The sequence below is a fragment of the Halichoeres trimaculatus genome, unplaced genomic scaffold (genome assembly GCF_033239565.1).
Source record: "Halichoeres trimaculatus isolate MK-OKI-2021-1 unplaced genomic scaffold, fHalTri1.1 fHalTri1_scaffold_16, whole genome shotgun sequence".
NCBI lineage: Eukaryota > Metazoa > Chordata > Actinopteri > Labriformes > Labridae > Halichoeres > Halichoeres trimaculatus.
In genome coordinates this window covers 11,476,370-11,501,637 of record NW_027437194.1, presented here as the reverse complement: position 1 = coordinate 11,501,637, position 25,268 = coordinate 11,476,370, and the positions used below count along the sequence as shown (strand labels likewise).

At 39.4% G+C, this 25,268-nt stretch overlaps 2 protein-coding genes across 2 annotated transcripts in view; one reads left to right on the top strand and one right to left on the bottom strand.

The window, feature by feature from the left end:
• The window catches only part of niban2a (niban apoptosis regulator 2a), a 27,531-nt gene extending 11,143 nt beyond the window's left edge, over positions 1-16,388 (top strand). Inside the window, exons 6-14 of the mRNA XM_074690793.1 lie at positions 6,368-6,483; positions 8,770-8,874; positions 8,968-9,130; positions 10,296-10,483; positions 11,164-11,319; positions 11,596-11,709; positions 12,093-12,200; positions 13,604-13,715; positions 13,810-16,388. Coding sequence (XP_074546894.1) covers positions 6,368-6,483; positions 8,770-8,874; positions 8,968-9,130; positions 10,296-10,483; positions 11,164-11,319; positions 11,596-11,709; positions 12,093-12,200; positions 13,604-13,715; positions 13,810-14,735 — 1,988 coding nt within the window. The 3' untranslated portion in view covers positions 14,736-16,388. The remainder of the gene's footprint in view (positions 1-6,367; positions 6,484-8,769; positions 8,875-8,967; positions 9,131-10,295; positions 10,484-11,163; positions 11,320-11,595; positions 11,710-12,092; positions 12,201-13,603; positions 13,716-13,809) is intronic.
• On the bottom strand, positions 16,360-25,268 carry slc31a2 (solute carrier family 31 member 2). The gene is made up of 4 exons (XM_074690795.1): positions 24,802-25,268; positions 20,309-20,375; positions 17,963-18,185; positions 16,360-17,554 (listed from the first exon to the last, which is right to left on the bottom strand). Exons 1-4 carry the CDS (start codon positions 24,808-24,810, stop codon positions 17,389-17,391), a joined length of 465 nt encoding a protein of 154 aa, XP_074546896.1. The 5' UTR covers positions 24,811-25,268; the 3' UTR covers positions 16,360-17,388.

Here is a 25,268-nt window from a genome sequence, read left to right as displayed (position 1 = left end):
ACTCCTCCCCACAAACGAAAGCTGACGTATGGTTAAATTATTTCTGCTTTTAGTGTAAATGGGTGGATCATCATGCACAATGTGCCATTGTACCTGTCAAGTCATCTGCTTTAGTTTGTGCAAAGGGAACAAAAACATTAACATCAACTTCAGCAAACATGCACAAAACTTTTGGCAGCTTTTTTGTTTTACTGTAATAGAAAGCAAAACCAACCTTGCTCTTCACATCCTGCTGTTTATTAAATGAAACAACAGACTGGCTCTAAGTGCAGCTCCAGACTGGCAAAGTCGCTCAACCTGATCCCGCTTCATTTTGCCAGCTATAATGCCAACCAGCTCTGTTGCATGGAATGAAATTGTTCTGCTTTACTACACTTTGACAGCACCTTCAGCTGTCATCCACTACATGCTCAAAAGCTAAAGCTAATAAACAGGGCTTTTGTTTCCGAAGCTTTGGGAAGTTTTGGTCAATAGGAGCCAATCTGCAGAAGGTAGAAAGTCAAACAAACCTTCTCTGTGCGTGGTTTGGGATTGTAAAACAAAGTCAGTCTCTGAAGCTTCCAATCACTACCTGTTCAGGCACGCTCAGTGAGCACCAGAGTCTCCGTCGTACATTCCAGCTCTGAGGCTGAGCTCCAGGAGTATGTCGTAAGGAACAGTGTGTGTTTGGATTTTACTGTCACCATGGCTGGTGTTGGTGTTGACTGGCATTCATGTGTTTTAGGCCTGTGCTCACACGCCCAGTCTCACCTCTGGGATGTTGATGTTTGAGGAAAACCAGAACCAGTAAAGCTTTTCCTGGGGGTGATAAATGGTCCAGCAGCCTGACCCCTCCCCTCTGTGCAGATTCTTTACTCACTGGACTCATGCACATACACACATAATGACACTTGTTGCACACACCACCTGCTCTGATGGGGCAATTTTTGTAATAAGGAGGTGAAATAAAGTGTTTGTGACTCTGATCTAAAACACTGAATGTCTCCTTTATTTTCTAGTAGCCAGCTAGAAGGGAGTTGGACTGTACTTTTATTGCACTTCCTTCTGTCTCTCAAACACTCAGTGCTTTTAAGATAAATACTTTATTTCCCATGAGCACCATCACTCACTGTTTTAAGGATGTGACTCTTGCCAAGATGTGCATTTGTCTTGGAAGCAAATGAGTAGAGATTGGACCTTATATTAACACTGAACACATTTTGGTGCTGATAATCTCATTTTAAGTGAGACTTCATCAATATAATTTAGAAACTTCTTACAGGGTTTTTGAGGGGACTTTCTGTGTTTGCTCTAGTCCTAGATCAGTACATTAATCAGTTATTATTAGTCAGCCTTTTATTTGTAAAGAGCCATTTTTCTCAAAAATACTTCAAAATCATTCACAAGAATTGCTTTAATGCTTTTTCTGTATGTAACCCTTTTGTGTTTTGTATGGAGTGCTTTGTAGAAAGTATTTTAAAAGTCAAAATATGAGTGAATTTGGCAGGCGTGATCTTGGGGACTGTGTCAGTCATGGTGCAGGAAATATGGCTGTCAGCTCAGCAACACATGCAAAGCAGTTCTTGATCTGTACACTGCCACCGTTCAGCTGGCTTTGATAACTCTAAACCACAGGTTAAATTTTCACACAGACACACTGAAGATAAATTTGAATGCCTTAAAGTGCTTTTTGTTCCACACATGATAACTCCCCAGTTAAATCGTTAACTGCTGCTTTACATCGTCTTAACATGATGATTTGCAAAACATGCCGTTAATCAGCTAGCGACTTCATCCTAATGTTCCCTACAACGACGACATGTCAGCCTGAGCATCAGTGACACAAAACCATAAAAGTCTAAATATCTCATGCAGTTTGGAAACTGCAAACCTGAAAGTTTGATGAAATATAACTGTAGTGTTTACCTGTGTTTACAAAGATGTAATAAGTAGGTTGGACAGAATGATAAAATTAAAGTCTGACTGCTTTGGATTGCTCTGTTGTTAAGCTCTGTGGACGACAGTAGAGTCATCACTCAAATACATATAATTAACCTGCTGGGTTGAACATTATGACCCAGGAAGGACCACAGGGAGTTTTTCCTCAAAGCTGCAGACCTTCAGACAGTCTCTCGTCATATTAAAGAATTGCAACTAACCCTCAGGTACATAACGACCTCAACAAGCATGGGATAATGTTTTGAATTAATTTTTTGAGTAATATTTTTTAGGATTTAACAGGAAATTGGTTACATTTATTGATTAGTTTCTGCCCCTATGATGGATTTGGTTTGTGTCATCTGACCAGCATGCAGGAGTCTGCATCAGCTGAGATGCTGATGCTGCATCACATTAGTAGTCCGAGACTGAACTGCTGCTAGGCCACCAGAGAGCCATCAATCACAGCTAGCTCTGCGCCCCCCAAGACAATAAAACCAGCCGACAGCTCCCAGCTCCGATCAGACCACTGCTGCTCTGCAGGATCATATGAAGGACAAGACATGTTTTAAGACTGTATGAAGTACAATTGTCAGTAGTAGTAGTCATCTTCAGCTTGATTTAACATATTTAGATGTTTATGTATTCTTTGGCATTACAACCAGACAGACCAACACACAGATACACTAACCCTAACCCTGCCTGCCTGCAACTGTTGGCAGGGATCAGCTAAAATTGCCTGCTAGGACTTTCCGTTAATGTGTTTGTGATGTCTGCAGCTGATGCTGGGTTTGGCTGCTTCCATAGGGCTGCACCATATGGAGGGCTATTACTCATGTGTGACGATGAGAGCTGCAGCAGTGCAAGGATTTTGAGAAAATAAAAACCTGCTTTCAGGGCAGGTGGCCTGAAACCGAAATCTACTCTGAAAAAATCTGAGGTCCAAACGCTGAGTGGTTTTTAAATGTCAAATATATTAAACTGAGGGAAGCATACACACATATTTTTGGATGTGAGTGCCTGGGAACTCTTCCATGACTGCTGCTAAAATCCCACCAACCAGAGCGTGGTGAGCAAGGCAGGGAGGGAAATGCCTCAAAGAAAGGGACCGTGGTAAGTGCTGCCACATGTGCTATTTATACACACACACAGACACACACACAGTCCAGAGGAACAGTAATCTGCTCCTTGATCTGCCTTGGTTCATACACATGGAGAATGTGTCATGGTTTACAGGCCTGACAGTGAGCCATAAATTATTTTCCTTTCCTCTAACGAGCAGTATTCCAAGAATTTAGGGAAAAAATCAATGTTAGGCTGTTTACCTAGACCTGTGTAGACCTAAAGGAGTCAAAATATTGTATTTTCAGAAATAATTGACCCGTTTCCAAACTTGAGGAGCTGCACAGTTTGAAAATATCTGCCCTAAGCCAAATGGGGATAAGGCTTTCACACCCACACTCATGTAACTGCCGTGTAACTGTAAAAGTTTTTCCTTAAAGTAGCTTGAAAACTTCAGTAAGTGCAATAAGTGAGCTGTCTGAAAAGCACTCTGCTTAGCATGTGTGGTGTTGAAGGTGTTTAATTAGTGACAAATGGCGTTTTTTAAGCTTATTGAAAAGGAAATGTTGCAAATATCAAGAAATGCAGTGTGAAAGTATCACAGATAGGATTTTGAGGAAGGCTGACAGGCTAACTTACTGCTTGGTCAACTGGAAATCAAAAGACTGCTGTAGTGGTTGTTGTTGGGTTTGTTGTTGTTGTCGGTGGTGGTGGTGGTGGTGTTGTCGTTGTCATCGCGATGCACAATCTAAGCTCTGAATTCTGAACTCACTGGCCACAGCAAACTAAACAATGAGCCAGCACTTCTCTATAACTCCCTCTTCAGGGTTTTTATTTTATATATACATTAGACTTCAGAGTGATGACTGGTTACTGTTCAGAAACTGACATGTCTGTCTGTGCTGTTCTTTTTTATCTATATATTTATTTATTGTTGTTTTATTTTTGTTGCTGTTGTTGTTTTAAGCAGTGAATGGTGAGCTTTATTCCCCAAGTGTAAAAAAAAACAGTGTGACAAATAACAAGGTAGCTCCTTTCATGGGGTAAGCAAAAATCAAAGAAAAGGAACTAAAAAATAAAATATGTATATAAAGACGAAGGAGGAGAGACTGCCCAAACATAGAGAAAAGGGGAAATCACATTCAAACAAGAGATTAAGTTTTGTTCTAGCAATTACACCCATAAACAAAAAAAACATTTGTTTTTTTGTCAAACTCCCCATTTTTCTTAAGATAGATTTAATTTAAAAAATTGATTTCATTTTGTTTAGTTTGTAAGGATGACAGAACTCATTGAGAATGAAATTTATAAGAATTTAGCAAGATCTTGTCACAATAGTCAATCGCTGACTTTTTAGAAAGAAAACAATAGTACTTTATTAAGTGTGCTCTGTGCTGTTCATTTCTAATTCTAACACTTATCAACAGCAATTAGATAGAAAATCGTTATCCTACTTCTAAGTTTGTATTCTTTTTGCAAATTATGTAAACTGAGTATTTGCTCAGAAAAGGTTTTAATGTACTTGCAAAACTGAAGCCCTTACCAGTCCATGTTCGTGTTCTTAGTGTGGCAGATAATTTTGGGTGAGAAAAATCCAGAAGGAATCCTGCATTATACAGAGTCTGAGAGTCTAATGTGGCTGGACATCCTGGTATTTTGGGGATTTATTTGACATAAATGTATGCAGACTCCTTTCTGGTGTATTAAACAATACAAATGTATCCGTACTAGAATGCAGCCTTAGGAAGCTTGGAGCAGAAACAACTTCCTGTCTGGCTCTGCCCACCCCCTCCTTCACTCTTTGGTCACTTCCTGTCTTTGTCTGCCTCTTCAGAGTCACAGACCAAACAACTTCATTCAGACAGTCAGGAAGTAAAGCCACACACACATGCACATGGCTGCTTGTGCATGACAGACTCCACAAGCACGCTGTGGGTAAACCAACCCTCATCAATCAAAAGCTGTGCTGCATATTTTCTCTCTGATGTGTTGGCATTACGAGAGGAATCAGTCTGAGTAGTCAGTAAGAGTTGACAGTGCAGTGTCCAGATTTCATCCTTTTGTTTTAGTTAAAACTTTATAAGACCAGCACGAAGAGACAAATGAGTTAAAAGCTTGAGACACATTTTAGCTCCCTTTCAAAATGTTATGGTTTTATCTGTGAATGGATGCAGCTTAACATTCATATTTGTATTGTAACTTGTATTAAAAAAGTGAAATGTAGTTTTCCTTACTGAATAAAGATGGAAATGGTATTTCTTGCAGCATAAACTAAATCTACACATATTTAGTTGACATAATAAGTTAACTATTTGTGATGGCATATTGATGTCAAATGCAAATAAAGTCACAGATTAATTGCAGAGTATCTTTTGATAAACATTTTCCCATACTAGGACAGTTTTAAATCAGTGTAATAATCACTGGTCTACAGAACAACCATATTTAACATTTCAGCAGTCAGAATCACAAAAAGAAAGTACCTCAAAGTTGCTTTAAGTGCATCTAAATATATGTTCTTCTCCACAGCAAAAAAAATCTCTCCAGGAAAAATATGACAAGTGCATTAACATGTTCAGGTATGAGGAAGAGCCATGATTAACGTTTGCTTTATATCAAGATACTTTCTAACATATGATGCAAACTGATACATTCCTGTGGGCTGGTTTGAAAAAAAGAAAGAATTAACTAGGCCTCTATTTAGACATTTGTGCGTCAGAAAGACTGATTCCTCAGTGTGATTCATATTTATTTAAAGTACAAACAGTTCACAAGGACAGAGGGCTTATTATATGTCTGATTCCACACACCTGTTTTATACTCCTTTGTGTAAAGTGCAGCTCACTGCTGTGGCCTTGAAAGAAAAACAGTTCTAATCTGATGTATTTTCATTACTTTTACAATACAATGTGATAAGAAAACAACTTCCTAAAAGCACAGGCAAAGTGCTGAGTATTTTGTGAGTAGCTGCTATTGTCTGACAGCTGAGAGGGACAGTAACCATAGCACCCATACAAAGCTGTGTCCTCCAGCAAACCATCATCTTCCTGTTTTTGGGGATGACACAGCTGCGTGTGGCAGGGGCCTGGGTCTGGGTGTGTTGTCGTACACTCCAGGAACTGTTTCTAAAATTATCCTTAGACAGTTTCATAAATGCTATGGAAACTGTTGTTATTGTGGGACTCTGGAAAAGCCAGTGGAAAGTTCACATTTGTATTCATCTCTTGCCCAAAAATATTTATCAGGGCACAGCAGAGTATCATGGGACCTCTACAAAAACCTGGTTAGAAATGTAGTCTGGGCAAATTTCCAGTCATTTGATCCACTCAGTCCCCATATTGTCACTGTTTATGTGTTGTTACATGCTTTTTTTTCCTGCCTCCAACAGGTCTGCCAGAGGAGTGCACTGTTCAGACGCCAGCCTTCACAGATGCTGTGAGACTGTACAGACAAGCCAAGGGACACTATGGAACCTGGGATATGATGTGTGGAGAGCCCCCACAGGTCAGAGTCTCAGATTAATCATTTCACAGCTTTGTCCCGCTTCAGAGGCTGCAACCTCTAAAATCCTCAATTCTAGATCAAAACGATCCTGAAAGAAAGGCCTTTGCCCCTTTCAGTAAAAGTCAGACACATTGAATCAAAATTGCCTTTAAGCCTGCTCAAAAACACCTGGAAACTTGAATGCTACACCAATAAAATGTGTGACCAATAACATCCCCAAGAGTTAAAGCCACTCTGGTTGTTCAGCTCTCTTAGGACGAGGCCTCTCTAGGGAACCTTCTAGGTTTACATGCCACGGACTGAAGGTTTAGAAACAGCTCTTTTTCCTCTAAGGAGTGTTTTGACTGATGATTTTCCTCTCTGAAATTTCACATTTTTTGACGGTGACACTTAAGGAGCTTTCCAAGAACAATCTCTAAGCAGTGCCTGTCAAAAGTTCAGGATCAGGCCATACTTAAGGGGTTGCTGATGGATAACATGCTGCTCTCCAAACCAATTAAGCCCAGGAAAACACTCGGCCTACATCATGAACACACCCTTTTCTCACACTAAAGTACAAGAATGCACCTACACAAGACCTACAAAGAGTCTGTGGGAAACAAGACCCACCCCTCAACATACCAGCTCTCACAGGGACACGCACACAAACATTCTCTGTTAATAGGGGTCTTCTCAATGAATGAGACCCTTTCAGGCTCTGCTTCATAGAGGCTCTGTGTGTTTGCAGCAGTCACTTCATTAATCTTGATGTTTTCTGTCAGCATCTGTTTTTTTTTCTGTAGCCCCCTGAAATTACTCAGTATGATCAAAATCAAAGTTCTCAAACCTGATTGTGAAATCATTTTACCAAAGAAGATATCATATCACATTTCAAAATTTATTACATTAAATATTAAGTTGTGTTTGATGGGATAAATATAACCGTTAATATCAGACCGCTGGTATGATCCAAAAATGAGACAGTGTGGAGGAATAAAGACATAACCTATAACTGAAAATAACACTCCACATCTGTGTTCACTTCCTCTTTGTTACAGTAGGAAATGAGCATCTATGAGTCAGATTTGAGGACAAAAATGTGCTAACTTTATAGTATAAAACCAAGGGTCTCTTACCTTTTAGGGTGAGAGCTACTTTCAAACAGAGAAAAAGTTGTGAGCTTCTCCTAGTCTCCTTATTTATTTATTTACTTTGTCAGATACATATTTAGCACCTTAGGGTTACCTTTATTATGACGTTTAACACTGCATGTGGTCGACCAGGGACTTATAACTTTTTTTAATTATTATTATTTATTTTATTTTATTTTGATTGACCTGGTTCACTTGTTTATCTCCTAACTTTACACTCGCTTTAGTAACAGTTAAATAATATCCAAATTTGCAAAGATACACACATTCACATTCAGTCAAATAACAATAACTGCCAGTCACCGAGTCCCCACACTAGTTACTGCTCATTAAGACCTAATATGATTGGCTGATATTATTTGAGGTTAGGAGGGGGAGGTTGGATATATGTGGAGTTTTAGTCAGTAGATAGAGTTTGCATCGATTCTTTGTATTTTCTTCCTTTTTCTTTAATTTTTTACATTTACCATTTGCTTGATGAGCTACTTACTAAGAGCCTGTGAGCTACCTTTTGGAGACCCCTGGTATATACAAATCAAACAAGAACAATTTGAATAGCCTGAAAAATATATATATGTCAACATATTTATTTTTACATATTATGCCAAGTAGGTTTATACTATTAACCAGGAAGTGATTTTAAAGTTAAAAAACAGCACTAAGTTAGTTTCACATGTTATTTTGATAAATAAAAATATTACTTTCAAACAAATGTGTTTTTAGATAAACAAACAAACGTACTATTACCTGTAGTTTTTGCCGTCACCATGCTACTCTAACCACTGATTACCCACGAACACTACTTGAAGTATTAACTCTGGCTTTGTTTACATCTCATAGAAGCGTAGAGCTGTTATGTGTTTATATGTGTTAGTGCATGTGTCAGTTTAAAAGGGGCAGTACTGTAAAGACCATGTCTGTCTGGCTGTCTGTATCATCCCACTGACCCACTGTGTCCGTATATTAACAAAGGAAAGAGGGGTGTTTTTTTAAAGCTATGTTGTTTTTTTCTTTGGGTGGAGAATATTGGTTGTTTTTCACCTCTAATAAAAACACCTGCAGCTGCCACATTGGCATAACATCATGTATCTGATGTAGATACAGCTGTGTATTTTGGATTATGTATTTTTAATGTGTGAATTTCTTGTGTGTACAGATTCTGGCTAACCTGGTGATGGAAACCCTCCATCCAGAGCTGAGAAACATGATTGGTCCTCGTCTCAAAGGAAAGATGCAGCAGAGACAGCGGAACTGGATGTTGGTGAGTTTTTCTCATACATTGAGTTTCACTGCAAACAGGCTGCACAAACACAGAACAGACTTAAATGAACCCCAACCATGATTCTCTCCACAGATATCTGATGCAGTGTACAAACAGGTGTTAGCTCAGACCACCGGGCAGTATGATGCACTGGTTTCTTCCTGTGAAACCCAAAGACTATCCCTGGATGCCAGGCTGCGGACGGACATGGACCAAATCATCACGTCTAAAGAACATGTCAACAATAAAATCCGAGGTGAATAAAGTCTTTCATCAGGACATTTCCGATGTGACTGAATAGTCACCCAGTTTCAGCCAAAAGCAGTCAGGTATAATGAAGGCTACATGTTGGTTTTATAGATCTGAAGACTTACGGAAAGTGTTCTCACTGCATAAGTGTATTCTCTGAAAATCATTAACCAGTATACAATGTCCCAGCTGCAGAAAGAACATTTGAGAGGGATTTGTGGATCAGTTTTGATTCAACTGAGAGATCAAAGAAATAAACCTCTTTTAATCTCAAGTAATGGCGGCAGAAGAGGCACTGGAGGGAACACCACTCCACTTGTATGAACATACTAAACCATGTGTTGTATTTTGACTTGGTCCATTTGTTGCTCACTGTAACGGGATACTCTAAGCTCAGGTGCACAGTTCATTGTTTTCTTCGCTGTGATGGAGCTGAGGGCTCTCTGGTTCACAGATTATTGGCAGCATTCTGGTCACTGAATAACACAACGCTGCTCAAGTTTCTGACAAATCGTTTAAAAATATTTGTACCGACAGGGCCTTTCCTCTTTTATTGAGCACATTCAGGTTTACCCTCTTCATTGTCTCCTCACTACTTTCATTTTTTAGGTCTTTGCCCCTGTCACTCATTCCCTCTGACAAATTACCTCCGAGCATGAGCCTGTCAGCTGTCTATTCAATAGTTATCTTGGCACAAGCTGCTCATGTTTTCATGTGTTGTGTCCTTTTGAGCTAAAGTGGCAGAACTGCATTCTCTCACATGCGCTGTACACTCTGTATCTGACTTCATCCCACAGATGAGGTTCAAGAAGAGGAGCCAGCTGCACAATATGAGGTTATGTTATGTGAGGGCGATGTAAAGATTTCAGAGATGTAATCCAAGCCTTGAAATGTATCTTTCCTGCCTCTTTATCCACTGATTGTGTGCACTGAAGTTGGGTGTATCTCTTAGGGTTTCCAATGAAATGACTGCAAACATACCAGCCACTTCAGCCTGGTATGAAAAAATACACAATGACGCTGTGATCAAATATTCAAAGAGTTCACGTGAGGCCGGAGCCATGCCTTTGCTTTCCTTCATTTCTTTAGTCAACTCTTCATCAACATCTGTATTATTTGTCACAACCTGCAGCACTAACCTTGTTTCTGTATCCATCCTGTCAACGCTGCAGCTTTGGTGTTGCCAAAGGCAGAGCAAGTCCTCCGCACAAACGTCCAACCCTACATCAGCTCCATCCTGGAGGCCCTGATGGACCCCACCAGCAGAGGTTTCTCCGAGGTCAGGGATGTTTTCTTCCGGGAGCTGGTTGAAATCAGCAAGAACTCTCTAAACGGTGGAGGCAAAGAAAAGCTCGGAGATGTGAGTCAGATTTTGCTTCGTTACTTACATGAGTCATTGTGTGGTTAAAGTTTGAGTGTGTTTAATACAGTTTACAGTTATCAGACATCGCTCGTAGCAGAAGTCTTCATAGGCTGTTCTTTTGACAAGGTCTTCAGAGGGAAAGCATGGGAGTTATTCTGATTTGCTGGCAGTTAAAGTCAAAGTTTACCTGAGTTTCAGCTTGCATGAAATGATTTAAAGGTCTTGTTGCAAGAACTCCACCCATACACTCAATGTGCATGCATGGAGGCCTCTGCAAGGTTAGGCAGACATGTAGCCAAAGCGAACAAGCCAGGAACACAAGAATGGTTGCAGGATCTAGTCAGATATGAAGATTTGAAGATTTTAGATCAGATCTATTTTACAATCTGTCTTTAAGCTGGTTTCTGCAGAGCTACCTGACCTGAAATTTAAGCTGTGGCCATTTATTTTCAGTCATAGGAGGGCAGAAGTCCATAATTTAGACAGAAGCAGAGCCCTGATTTCTTTCCCATTGCAAGTACACAGCTGATGTCAGTAGATAGAGCTGAATACAGCTGTCTCCTTCTGTAAAAAAATATGATGTAAAACCAAAGTGTTGACTTCATCTTTTTTCTGTTTTGTAAGAATCTTGCACCGCGATAATAACCATTGTCCATATCTGTGTGTTATCCCCTTAGCACATGGAGAGGCTCTCCATGCTCGCCTTCCACCCGGTGAAGATGCAGAGCTGCTATGAAAAGGTGGAGCAGCTCAACCTGGAGGGGCTGCAGCAGAGATTTGATGTCTCCAACCCCTCCGTGTTTGTCAGCAGGGCTCAGATTCTCATGCGAGAGGTAGGGCACTACATCAAGTTTCTGTGACATAACTCAAAGATTGGCATGTGGGTATGCAATGTCAGAAAACACTTCCTGGTGTTTAGTAAGAGAACACTCACCAACAACCTGACCTGCATGTAGTGAAGCCTCTACCTCCACCTGCTGGACAAGGAGGGTATGACAGTTTGCAACAAAAATCTGAACTCTGACTAAGCTGTGGTTCATTATCACAACAGCATCAGTTGTTTTCTCATTGCCCTGAAAAAATAATAACTTCTTTTATTTTTCCGACAGCAAATGGACAATGCAGTTTACACATTTGAGCAGCTGCTGAATCAGTCTTTGGAGGCTCAGGGAGACAACGACATTTGCAAGACCATCCAGGGATGCCAGGACCGGGTTCTCAAGGTATGATAAGGAAAAATTTAAACAGTAGTTATTTAGAGGACAGAGAGATGGCCAGATGGTGAGAAGGACAAAGATAGGACAGTGACATCAGCATTTTAAAGCCCCTATGAGGAGTCTGTGTGTGGTTATGAAACAGTTTCAACTCACATCAGTTTCAAGATTGGTCTTTCCTTTTAATTTTAATACTTGCAAACCTCAAGGATAAAAATAAATATGAATTTAAAGTGACTTTTGGTTATGCTATCAAGCTATAGATGTTCTCAATAGATTTTCCAGTATTCATATTTAAAAGAAAGGATATCCCATTTAGGTTCGATGATTTTGTTGATAACTCAAAGACTCCTGTCAAACAAACCTAACTGTTTCTTGTCTCTCCCTGTTAGAAATACGATTACGACAGCAGCACAGTGAGGAAGAAGTTCTTCAGAGAGGCTCTCCTGCAGATCATCATACCATACATGCTGCAGCAGCTTTCACCGTCCTTTTCAACTGTGAGTCGCACCAAACAAGTTTCTCATGGATTTATGAAGTAAAGTCGAAATTGCGTAGATTACTATTAACCAAGTGTCAGTCGAGTTTTTCTTCAAATATTTATATGGGCTGAGATTTCTGCTACCAGAAACTGCATCTGAATTATCTTATTGAATTCAAAAAGCATGATCTGAAATTAAATTTATTTCCTTTAAAATTCAACTCTTCCTTCCTTAGATTTAAAAATACAAAATGCAGTTTCAGTTCAGCGTGGCATGGCTAGTACTTCATGTACATCTTTGAGGAAGAGTTATCGAGGACAGATTCACAGAAATCCTCTTGGGTCAATGGAGTTAATTTAAAAAAAAAAATTGTATGTTTGAATTTAAAGAATAAAGAGAGTGAAATTTTCAAGGTTAAATAAAGTTTTAAAGTAAATAAATTAAGTGTCAGATCATACTTTTCGAATTCAGTTTCTTGAGGCAGAAATCTCAGCCCATTGACTTAAGAGTGTTTCACTGCGCTGAGTTTTTGTCTTTGGCACAGCTTTCAATAAAAGAAAAAATCCTCAGTTACAGGAACAAAATCATAGATTTCAAAAGTCAACTTCTTCATTTAAAGCTAGCGATGACCCTTTATTGGACCTACATCAGGCCACTGCCAAATTGAAAAAACTAGACCTCTTCTCTCTATACTTCTCTCTTCTACTATGTCTCCTCTTTCTGTCTCTCTCTAACCCCAGCATAGTCGAAGCAGATGTCTTCCTAACATGAGTCTGGTTCTGTCCGAGGTTTCTGCCTGTTAAAGGGAAGTTTTTCCTTGCCATTGTAACTTGCTAAATGCTACAAAGTCCTGTACTCATGGTGGATTAAGATAAGATAAGACTCTATATCTTGTCTTGATGTTGGGTTTCCGCTAATAAAATTGTATCAACATTTACGGGTCTAGACCTGTGAATGTTTATGTAAAGTGTCTTGAGATAACGTTTGTTGTGATTTAGCGCTTTACAAATAAAGACAGATTGATTGATTGATTGAAAAACAGGCAGCCAATTTTTATACATCCTCTTCATTTACAACATTTTCAGTATCTAATAAACTGTCTGTGTTATCAGGACCCAAATGATTTTGAAGGACTTTTTTCTTTAAATAAGAGGATAGGACAGCAGACAGAGTGTGGAGCTGAGGACAGGGAGTGGATACCAGTCAGATTCAAGCTTGAGCCGCAGGCCTTGAAGACTCTTTTTAGGCCCTATTATGCATTATAAAATCACCAGTTTGGTGCCTGTCTGTAGAATTGTTATTTGAATCAAGGGCTAAGCTTAGATTTAACACCTAAATCTAGGGTCCGCCATGATGCAAAAACTAACATAAATAAGCTAAGTTTTGTGAGAACACAGCCTAATAAACCGTCTCATCCGCAGGAGCTGCCTCGCTTCAAGGAGCTGATCTTTGAGGACTTCTCTCGTTTCCTGCTGGTTGAAAACATGTTTGAGGAGGTGGTGCTGCAGTCTGTCACTAAGGACATAATGATGGGTGAGAGGCAAAACTTAAAGGGGAAGTTAGCATTTTTATTTCATATTTACCCCAAATACTTGTTAACTCAGTGATTCTTGTTTTCCATGACCAGCTGTGAAGGAGGCAGCTGTCCAGAGGAGACACAACCTCTACAGGGACAGCATCATCCTAACCAACAGCGACCCAAACCTGCACCTCCTAGGAGAAAACTCTCAAGTTGACTGGGCCGCCAAATTTGGAGGTGATGAGGTAGAAGGCTCTGCCGGTGGTGAAGGTGGAGGTTCTGGGAGCAGGCGAAAGCAGGTGGTGTCAATGATCCAGCTGGATGGGGTTCCTCTGCCCTATGAGTCTTGTCTAGAAGTCCCAGGGGTGGATCTCATCCCAGAAGAGGGCGCTGGCATGTCTGAGGGCACAGACATGCCTGAGGAAAAGGAAGAAGAAGAGGAGGAAGAAGAGGAGGAGAAAGACTTTGGTCTCCCTGAGGATCCCAAGTCTCCTGACAGTGTGAATGAGATCAGAGACCTGATTAACCCGGTCATGGAGATGGCGGTTCCTGCGTCAGAGCAGAATCCAAGCGAAGACACAAACGGGACAGAGCCTGCCACAGGCACAGTTACCCTGGAAGATGGAGTAGAAGAGGATGTGACACACGTCACCACTGTGGTGGAGGACGTCCCCAGGAAATCCCCACGAGACAAGTCGTCCCCACAGTCACTTCTCCAGCAGCTGAAGGGGAGCGTGAAGAAGAAAGTTTACACAGAGCATCAGGAGGAAACAGCCAACAACAAAGCCGGGGAGGAAGTAGAGACAGCAGTGAAGGAGGACGGACAGATCACAGAGATTTCCACTGCAGACTCAGATAGCGAGTCGTCACCAAAGCCTCCATTAGTTACGGACTCCAGCTCACATGGTGACAGCGGCTTCCAGTCCCCAACCAATGAGGGTCTGGATGAGGGTGAATCTGAGCCGATCACAAACGGGCTGAATGGAAAGGACAAAATTGTTGATCCTGTAGAAGTTGAGGTGGAGGTGGCGTAGAAATGCACTCCTCTCTGAACAGAACTCTAAAAGAACTGAAAAAACTTGGTGAGGAAACAAAGGGGATGCACCCCATGTAGTGAGGAAAAAGGGGAGCAGATGAGGATTTTATTTAAAAGTTAATTCAAAGTGTTGCTTTTTCTTTGTTGTAAATATTGCACATCCTAAACTGCATGTAGCCTGATGTGGTGAAGGGTTTCTCTGTTTGCAAGGTATTGAATTTTGATCTTTTGTTGTTGTTGTTGTTGTTGTTGTTGTTTCTTAGACGTAACTGAATTCAACATATCTGATTAAAGAATCAAGGCCCTAACATGCTGCGCTGCAAGGTTAAGGGGTTGTAAGTCATGATTTGCTTTTTAAAGTTGCAAGGGAGAAACTCAGCATGAACTTCACGTTTTTAAATCATATAAATGTTTGTTTACACGAGTAAATTCTGTACACACAAAGAAAAAATATTTTTTATTCAACTTATTTTCACAGCTGCAGTTAGAAAATGTTTAATTCTTCCTTTAAATTTACTGTGGGTGAATAGGTTTCTCTTAAATAGTCTTTCTGGGCAGAAGGGGGCACTACAAACAAACTTTTGATGTGGAAAGGGGGGTGTTAATGCATTAAAAGTTTCTATTTTTATAACTTTAGGATATAAATGTCTTTCTCTTTATAACTTATTTTCTTTTATTCACAAGTGGCCTTAATGTTTCAACTCTAAATGTCAAACCTGTAAGAAAGATTGAGCATCTTCACTGTAACTGGATACATAAGATATGAAAAAATGTTTGTGACGATTTTTTTTTTGTTGTTGTTATTTTTCGTTGCCAGTGGGTTTAGATGGAAAAATTCTGTAAGTAACAACTCTTATCTTCTTGGATTTTGATGAACTTGTAATCAGAGGCAGATTTCTGTCCGGTTATGAGGGAGATTCTTCATATTTGCTTCTGATGCATTTCCCAAAGTCACTGATATTGTTCACAGCATCACGTAACTTACATCTGAAACAGTTTCTTTTTAATATAATCCTGTCTTATTTGATTTAAAGTTAAAAATCTGGTTTTAAAAGAATGAAGTGGATTTTACAAAACTCTTGCGTCCTTATCTATGTGAGAGTTTCAGTGGCAGTCTTACTATTGTTATGATTATTTGTCCTGTAAATCATGGAGGCACAAGTTCTGTGAACCAAGGTCTGAAAAACTTAAAATGTAAAACTGTAATCCCACCCACCTCAACCATCACTAAAAAAATGGATAAAAATGAAGCAAAAACTGGGATTAAACAGGATATGGAATCACTTCAAAAGTCTCATGAATTAGCAAACCTCTATAGAGGACAGTTTTATTTCTTCTTCTATTGGATGAATCAGTTTGTCTGTTTTGAACCGTCTCTCATCCACAGACTCAGCTGCTGTCATCTCAAATGCGGCGGAGACATTTCTAATTCCTGCTTTTTTCATGAGTCACTTTCCTGTTGTGAAACTGTCTTCCTGCATCCAAGGCACATTTTGAGTTTGCTGCTTTCAGATTCACACACTACAACCGTTACCTTAAGATAAAAAAAACACCATTCTTCTGTGCACCATGCTTTATTTATTACAAAGATGTCTTTTTGGTTTGAGGAGTGCTTCTTGAATGTCCAGGGTCGTCTTCTTACTCAAATATATAAAAGAAACATGTGAGTAAATAAAGCCGTTTCGTCAACTTTGTTCTTTATTTTGTTCAAAAAGGTCTCTCAGACATGACAGAAAACATCATTCCAAAACTTTGGATATTTACCCCCAAAAAACACCACAAGTGATTTCATATACCTCAATATGGCTCTATCTTTGGAGACAGTTATTAAAATACTCTGCCTCTGAAGAGAAGAAAGCATAGTTCAGTACAAAACCCAGAAACTCTGAAATGTTGGCAAGGCACTCAAGCTTTTTTCTTCTAGTTTTGTCAATGATTTTTGAAGAACCACATGATCAGCTCTTATTGTCCCTTGACAACTTTTTGTGAGACTGAAAGTGATCAGTCAGTGAACCAAGGTGACTGATCGGAAAGACTTTATGAGCTACAGTCATGTGATCCAGATCCTCAAACAGAATTAAGTCTTATGACCATTTAATCTTAGCTCTAAATACAAGTCAGCTTCTAGGTCCTTCAGCTTTTTTTTTTTTTTTACAAAAAAAGAAAAGACCCCTGAGGATTCAGCACACCAAGTTTGACCTTTTGAGGAAGGAGTCAAAGAATGGAAGTGTTCAGGATATGTCGCCTTAAGAAGGTGGAAATCACCTAAGAGGCACAACACATACAGACATTTTATAGTGGTTAGAAACTTCAGTCACACAGGCAAAAAAAACAGAAATGATGATTCCACAGAGCCTCTTCTCATCGTTATTTTTAGTCTAAGGAAGTTAAATCCTCCCAGTCATAACAGTCCCCTTACTACATCCACTGATTTTTCTAAATATTTTGAAGTAAACAAGTCTTGAAGGCAGAAGACTGATGATCTGAGTATGATTTCATTTTCAACATGATTTAGATGAATGGTTTAAGAAAGTTGCTGCTATGGCACTAATGCTTTAGTATTCCTGTCAAACTGACACAGACAGAAGTCCGTCTGTACGTTCCCCGCTCACCACAGCCGAAACACCGTGCTGTTTAAAGTGTCCATACCATCAGAGCTGATCCAAGAGAGGGAATGAGATGAAATAACCGAGCGTAGAGCCTCCGATGACACCAATGAAGACCCAAAAGTTGTAGGACATGACGCACAGCATCAGCATGTAGCCCAGAGACACTTGCATCAAGTGCAGGATTGTTTGAATAATGTGCATCAGCAGGCTGAGGTGAAAAGAGCAAAAATACTAAAGTTAGAAGGATCATCTGTGCATATGCAGCAGACTTATCATGAAGACTTCTTATGCGATCATTTTTCTGATAACTCCAAAATAATGTGGTGTTTGTTTGGCCACTGTGTTCTTTGTGTAGGTTACAAAAGTGTATAGTAAACCATTTAACAGAGCAATGGGTCAATGTTTAATCTCTCATGTGAATATTTCACAGTTCAAGAAACATTCAGCAGAACAAAACTCCAGGCACACGATCCACAAAGAAAACAACCTAAAGGCTGCGACGGAGCAGAGGAATGATTACTACTCTGGCTCACCTTGACCCAAATTATCCTGAAACGCTCACAGAAATCGCTTTAAACCACATCATTGTTTTCACAAATGTGAACAGGATCCTGACCTGTGTCTGTTTGAAGCTGAAGGATGTGAGTCTATGGGGGTCAGTGAGGATTCAGAGGGGCTGGCTTCCAGTACCGAGGTGTTGTCACAGCGAGAAGAGGAGGGGGCGTACCGGGACTCGTGCAGGGACATCTTATGCCTGACCCCCAGCCAAACCCTCCACACTTTGAGCACCTCGTAGAAGACGGTCAGCAAAAAGACCACAAACACAGACAACACCATGCCTGCGGATACAGAGTCATGACACACAAACACAACCTGAGTGCATTTACCTGAGTACTGTGCTTTAAAACACTTTTTTAGCATCTGTACTTCACCTCAGTGTAACTACTTTGACTCCTCTACATGTGATAAAAGTCACCTGTGTGAGTGTAGACCTGTGTGGGGGATGTACTCCAGCATTTTAACCCTTGTGGTATTCTGACTGAGAAACTCTCTCTTTCATAAAGGTAATATTTGTCCAGGAGTATCTATACTTTGACCCAGGTATTCAAGTTGTGAACTTTGTTCTCTGCTGCTTTGGAAAATACATATTTCATTAGAATAAGAAGATTAATACTACACTCGGATTGCATTGCTGAGCCTACAGACTGGATGGAAACAGCCAGAAAAATCCAAATATCACTGCCCCTTAACACACTAATCAACTTATCTTGATTTAATCAGAGCAAAACACATATCAAAGGTTCTGGACTATTCGTCAGCAAAATACAAAGACTTCCTGGAGTTTTATGTGGAGCCGAGAATGGTTTTCACTTACGCAGACTTTTATGAAAGTAGAGATATCAAACATCTCATCTTACTTGGTAAAAATGTTATCGAGAATATTCACTTCGTTATTAAGTTCAGAGTAGCTCCAGTAACAGTGATGTGCAGTCCTATTGGTTATTTTCTTACCATGATTTCAGTTCCAGATAAAGTCAAATCAATAAAGTAAGACCTCTTCTTTTTTAGCCAAACATAAATTAATTTATAAAACAAAACAAAGATTTTCTCCAGGATTGGCACAACAAAGGTAGTGGTAGGCATTTGGTTGAATAAAATTGATTTATTGGGGAAAAAACTGCAGTCACATTCAACTAGGGTTGGGTACCAAATTCGGTACTTTTACAGGTACCAACTGAACTCCATCAGTAGTACTGAGTACCAATTCATGTGAAATAAAACGGTACCATGTTTTGATTCCTAAACACATCCTTGTGACTGTGAGGGAGTGGAAAAGTGGACGATTTTCCATCATGGACATGAACACAGCATTGCCTCGAAATAAATGTGTTAAACTGAACTCTGAGATTTTATCATCAGACAAATTAATATTTATTACTACATTAACACACACAAAAGTACAAAAAATTGGCACTGCTGAGTACCAATACGGATTGCCAGGTACCGGGCATCAATACTGTATCTTTTCAAATGTGAAAAGTACCCAATACTACATTCAACAGAAGTCAAATTGACTCTTTTAATACTCTAAGCTAAATTATAGTTTAATAATAAATAATTGTGTGTACTATGACATTCAAGTATTGGTCGGGTCTGAGAATAAAACACTTGTGGTCATGAAGCAACATTTAAGTACATCATCAGGTCCATCATAACAGAATTTAAATGACTCATTTGCCAGGAACTGTTATAGACTGACATGCTGTCAGTTAGGATTAGAAAGATGTTATAATGTCATCATAAAGGCAAGTTGATGGTTACTAAGAAAATGTGGCAGAATGTAAAATGCAGAATATCAAATTAAACAACAGGGAAGGCAGCGTCATTGCCCAACAGCAGCCACAGTGACGAGGCTGCCTGAAGTGTCTGCAGACATTGTTTTTTGTTGTTTTTGTGTGTTTTTTACACCCACTTCTTGAGTGCAGACATGGCGGTTGTGGATTATTTCAAAATGCAATCGATTGACCAACTGGTAGTCTACCTTTACTTAAAATAACAATGGACAACAAAAAGAGGCTGGATTAAGCTGCAGATGAATTTGAAGGATTCTATGAATTTTCTGAAACTTCGTTTTACACCCTATCTTAAAAATGTTAAGACACACTGTGACTTTTGGGGATTTAAGCCCACAACAGCTTCCCCCTACAGAGTAAAGGTGATAACTGTCCCAGAGTCCATATTCACTGGAACATTAGTATAAATAATACATGTGCTTTTATTTGGCATGATGATAATCATCTCCAGAATGATCAGGAACCAGCAGTGTCTATTGACACAACATCTCATTATCTTTATAACCAGATAAACTGGTTCTGAGTACAACCACAAGAGATCTTTCAGAGGAAAATGATTACTGCACATGGAGACTTGTATACATGTCGTTTGACATTTGGCAGCCTACCTGCAGGTCCCCGCACATCCCAGAAGTCAAACAGCAGTGTCACTGTGTCCGACAGCTCAAAAGACATCTAAAGAAACAGAAAACACCATTAAATACGTCTACATCATCCTAAATCTGAGAAATTATGCTGAACGAAGGACAAGATGTTTAAGAAAAACTGTTCACGGGTTTCAAGCAAAGCAAGCTTTGCCTTCTCTCACACTTTCAACAAACCCAGACCCTCAGATCATTTCATTCTTTCTGGTGTGAGGCTATAATCAGCTAATACAGTGTGCGCTCCAGAGAGGTACATCAGCAAGGGCTTATTTTTTTCAACAGACCCCAATTAGGCCTGCACAATGAAACTCAATAAATCCCCTTTTTATTGTTACTGCAACATGAGCGCTTGCAACATACTTATTTCAAAATTCTGATTTTTTTTTTTGCCTTGAATCAGTTGAAATATTTTTTGTGCACAAACTTTCTTTCTCAGCATTAGTTTACTGTGGACATGCTTTCACTCTCGGATGATGCTTAAGTTTTCCATCAGTTGCCCTAAATTTCGAATTTAGTGGTTCAAAAAACAAATAAAGAAAAACATTTTAAGCTTTCATTCAGGAAGAAATGTTACAAAGACATGTAGTGTAATATGTGAAGAACAGTAGATAGATATGAAAACTTTAAGTAAAGACTAATTTGCATTCTTTGACATGATCCTTTATGTCCAACCACATCAGGCCAAGCTATATTGTGACCATTTTGCATGACATGTAATGGTAAAACTGAATACTTTCAGCTTTCAAATTCATTTTTCCTGGCACTGACACACACTTTTTTTTCATTGTCTCCAAACTTCTTTCATCATCTCATCCTGAAAGGCTGGGTATTGAGAATTTTGGTGCAAGTGGAGTTCCACAAGGCTCAGTGCCTGGACCACACCTGTGCTTCTTCTGGACACTACCATGAGGAGACACTCCAAAAATGTCTGCTGTTATGCTGATGATACTGTGTTGTATCTATCATACAACCCAGAAGAAACCAATTGTTAACTTAACCTGAAACACACCTTCAGGAAATAAAAACTGTATAACAATAGGTTCTCTTTTATTGGTTTATTCAGAAAACAATGAAGTCATTGTTTTTGGACTGAAACACCCCAGAGATGGTTTTTCTAATGACATGACTCACTTACAAAAACCAGTACATGCTTTCATTTACCTCGAGACTGGATTATTGGGATCAAGAAGAGAGAGCACATTTCTCCAGTGTTAGCTTCTTTACTCTGGCTACCCATAAAAATAAAAAACCAAGAATATTTTTTTTCCAACCTAATGCACCATCATATCTCAAGCAGTTTAGAGCCCTATCACCCCTCTAGATCATTGAGCTCCCAGCATGCAGGCCTGCTTGTCATACCTGTGGTCCCTGAAGTAGTATGGGAGGTTAGTCTTCAGTTATCAGGCTTCTTTTTAGAATTATCTACTTGTCGTGGTCTGGGAGGCAGACACTCTCAAGAATAGGCTAAAAACTGTCCTTTTAGATGAAGTTTATTGTTAGAGCTGTCTTTGGCCTGAGCCAGTTCTTTATCATGCAGCTATGGGCTTAGACTGCTGGGGAAACTGACACACAAAGCTCCTGACTCCCTCTCCCCTCTGTCTGTCAACAACTTTAAATTTAATTGTACCCACAAAGTCAGACATGCCAATGTTTCTGGAAATTGTCTTAAGCTAACATTTGTTGTGCTTGTATAAATAAAGATCGATTAAGATGGATGACTGATGGTTATTTTGCTCCTCCTTGCTTCATATGTACTGAAAACAGCAACAACTGAAGCTTATTATGGACACATTCATTGCAGTTGCATAGGAATACTCAATATGTCCATTCATCCTGTGCTTTATAAATCCAAATTGAATAAGAAGCACTCTTCAGTAATAGCATAACTGAATTAAAACCAGGCCTTTTTGGAAAACGTAAATACTTTTTTACACTGTGAAATTAAAGACTGTATTTCTGTACAACAATATCCTCTTGATAAACGTCATTCAATACACAGAAAACAAATAGTTTCTACATACTGTACAGGTCTTTATTTCTTGAAACCTGATTTTTTAATAACTTAAACTACCTAGGAAGAAACAGCCCTCTACTTTTGTTTCTCTGCTTGTCTTGCAAAAATTTCTTGCATCTTTAAAATATTTTTGATGACAGGCTCAAAATCTCTTTTGTGTATCACAGAAGTTTTGCATTGCTTGATAAAATTAGGTTTGTACTAATCCTAACAAATTCCTACTCAGCTGATCTTGCCTTACAACGGCAGAATGCATTGTCCAGCATAAGCACCCCTTTCTCTGCCCAGCTGCTGTAGATGTGGGACTGACAGAGGAATGTACTGTGTGTCTGTGTGAGTGTGTGTGTACTTAGACTGCTGCCCAGTCCCTGCCAGCCCCCTCTCTGCTAGTTCAAGTATAGGGACGAGTTTTTCTCACTGGCTGAAACCTCCATATTTCATCTGGAGTCACATTTCTTCACATATTCATCAACATAAAATATCATCATTTCACGATAAGGGATGTTTGAGTACTGTAACCTGATGAATTTAATTATTTGGAACAAGTTAATACTCAATTAGACTCAGCACACGTACTTAGGTTTTAATGTGCGTTTTCTCAAGTTGAAATTAGTATGAAGCCAAATATTATGTGGTTCAAGTATGAACGTCAGGGAAGAAGTCATTGCATTTTGGATTGCTGATTGGGAGAAAGCAATCTGAAGACATCACCTTGGGGTTAACGATGCAGTGTGACATTTTATAGACTGATAAGCATGTTGCAGCTCCAGTTCATGAAGTGCCAATTTCATAAAACAGGTATGTTGTATATGAGTGACATAAGAAGACTAACCAGAAGCTCGAGAGGAATACATGTGGTTGTGAAGTTTGAGCTCCATAATAATAGGATCCAGGATGTCCTCTTGGCATTTAGAAAAATCAATATGCTGCCCAGCAAATTAGGAGGGTGATGACATAATGACATCAAACTTTGAGTCTGCAATTTAGCTTGATAACAAAAACAACACGTACATCAATGCATCACACCTACACCAATCATAACAGTTGGTATAGGTTTTGTTTTGACTGTTGGCACTCACGTCTTGGTTATGCATGAGGTACTCTGAATTTAAGCTTTCATGTCACGTAAGTCCTTCTGGTGTAGTCACCATGGTCACAAATCCTCGCAGATTACATAGTGAGCAAAGTATAATCATTAAAAATTCTGACCACACTCTAAAATCAAGGTCCCCTGGGTTTAGGCTAGCTCTAAAAGGCAAGAATGTGAGCAAATGAAAGCTAGTTCTGCTTATCAGTGAGAGTTAATAAATAACAAAATGGGTATTTTTTAATTTTACAGGACAATCTTTTCCATTTTTGCAGCTTGAAAACATCATGCCGAAAGTCAAATATAGACAGCTTGTGTGAACAATCTCACTCAAGGCCAGGCAGGACAATCATTGTGAGCTTATCTCCTAAGCTGCTTGAGGAAGCCAGTCACTGTGTTTGCCCCAGGTGAATGTTGAGACACCAAACTGTGTAGGCAGCATTTTTACTACAAACACTGCTCGACTCTGTTAGTATTTCTGCAACCTGCAGCCTGTATTTTCTTTACATGGTATTTGGACTTTTCAGGCACAACCAGTTGATGTACATATCGTGGCATATGCCAGCGTTTATATTTTCAAAAGGCATCCAGGTTTATGTTGGCTGTCACGTTAGTTGACATTGTGAGTGCGGCATTTGTTTTAACAATCATGACTCAAAAATATCAAAAAAAGTAAAAACAAATTCACTTAAATTCTAACCAAAATCAACAAGAGTGCATAAGGGAATTAATAACACTTATTACAATACAATATCTGATACAAACATGAAAAGATTAGTTGTGTTTTTGTTAACTACTGTTACAATCTGTGCCTTTACTTTACTACAAGGAACTAGTTCAAGGAACTATAAAATACACACCTGACTGAAGAGGATGGAAAAATATAAAAGGGAATTCCCTTCAAAGTTGAGGAAGTTTTAGGGGGGAAATCAAGACTACACAGTGCAACACACGCAACTGAAACTGAAGGCTGGACAGTATCAGGAGGTTACATGACAATCTTTTATAACACGATGTCCAAATAACAAGCAAACTTAAACAACTCACTGAAACAGCTCTTTACGTTTAGGTTATGTGCAGTCTTAACCTTCATTTTTAAAGCTACGGGTCTCACATGTTTTATGAATGTGTCCGAGCAGTGTTGACCTATCCCACTCACCAAACTAGGTTCAAAGAGTCCATGTGGGCTTCATTCTGTTCCTCTGGGTTTATTTTTATCTGAAACCCAATCTCTGTATTATTTCTACCATATAGAGAATGATTCGTTGCTACAGTTAAACTTTCAGAGAAATATTGCAAAGACAAAACCTGTGGAAGTGAGAATAAGATACTGTGACAAACATATGCACTACTTACTGGCATCATGGTGAACTCCTTGGCACAGGCTAACACCTCAGTTAGAGCAGTTACAGACACCAAATCTCCATTCCCCAGTTATCCGGGCTAGGGTTGTTTGTCAAATGCAGTCAGGTGCGTGCCATTTGTGAAATGAACTACAGTGACTGCAAGTATCCCATCAGCTCTTCAGTTTGTGCAACGGAAAGTAGGAGGCAACCTCATGACTTCAGACAATAAACAAAGGGCTGACGGTAAGTTGAGTTCTTTTGCGACGGCCGGGGTTGAGATATCGAGTACGGGTAAATGGTTTTTACGACTCAAACCGCAATTGTGCAGTCTTGAAACTTAATGTCGATACAGGTACAAGCAGCGAAGATAAACAAACGACCACAAACATCTAGCTTACTTTACGGTTGGTGTGGACCGCAGACACAAGCTGCGCATGCGCATTGCAGTTCGTCTGCAAAAATTGTGGATCATGTGAC

Bases quoted from the DNA above. Each gene is read 5' to 3' on its own strand.
- slc31a2 (XM_074690795.1), bottom strand. The intron at 18,186-20,308 runs GTAGGCTGCCAA...CTGTATCCGCAG, and splicing joins GGATGTGCGGGGACCTGCAG to GCATGGTGTTGTCTGTGTTT. The intron at 17,555-17,962 runs GTCAGGATCCTG...TTTTCACCTCAG, and splicing joins TCAGCTTCAAACAGACACAG to CCTGCTGATGCACATTATTC.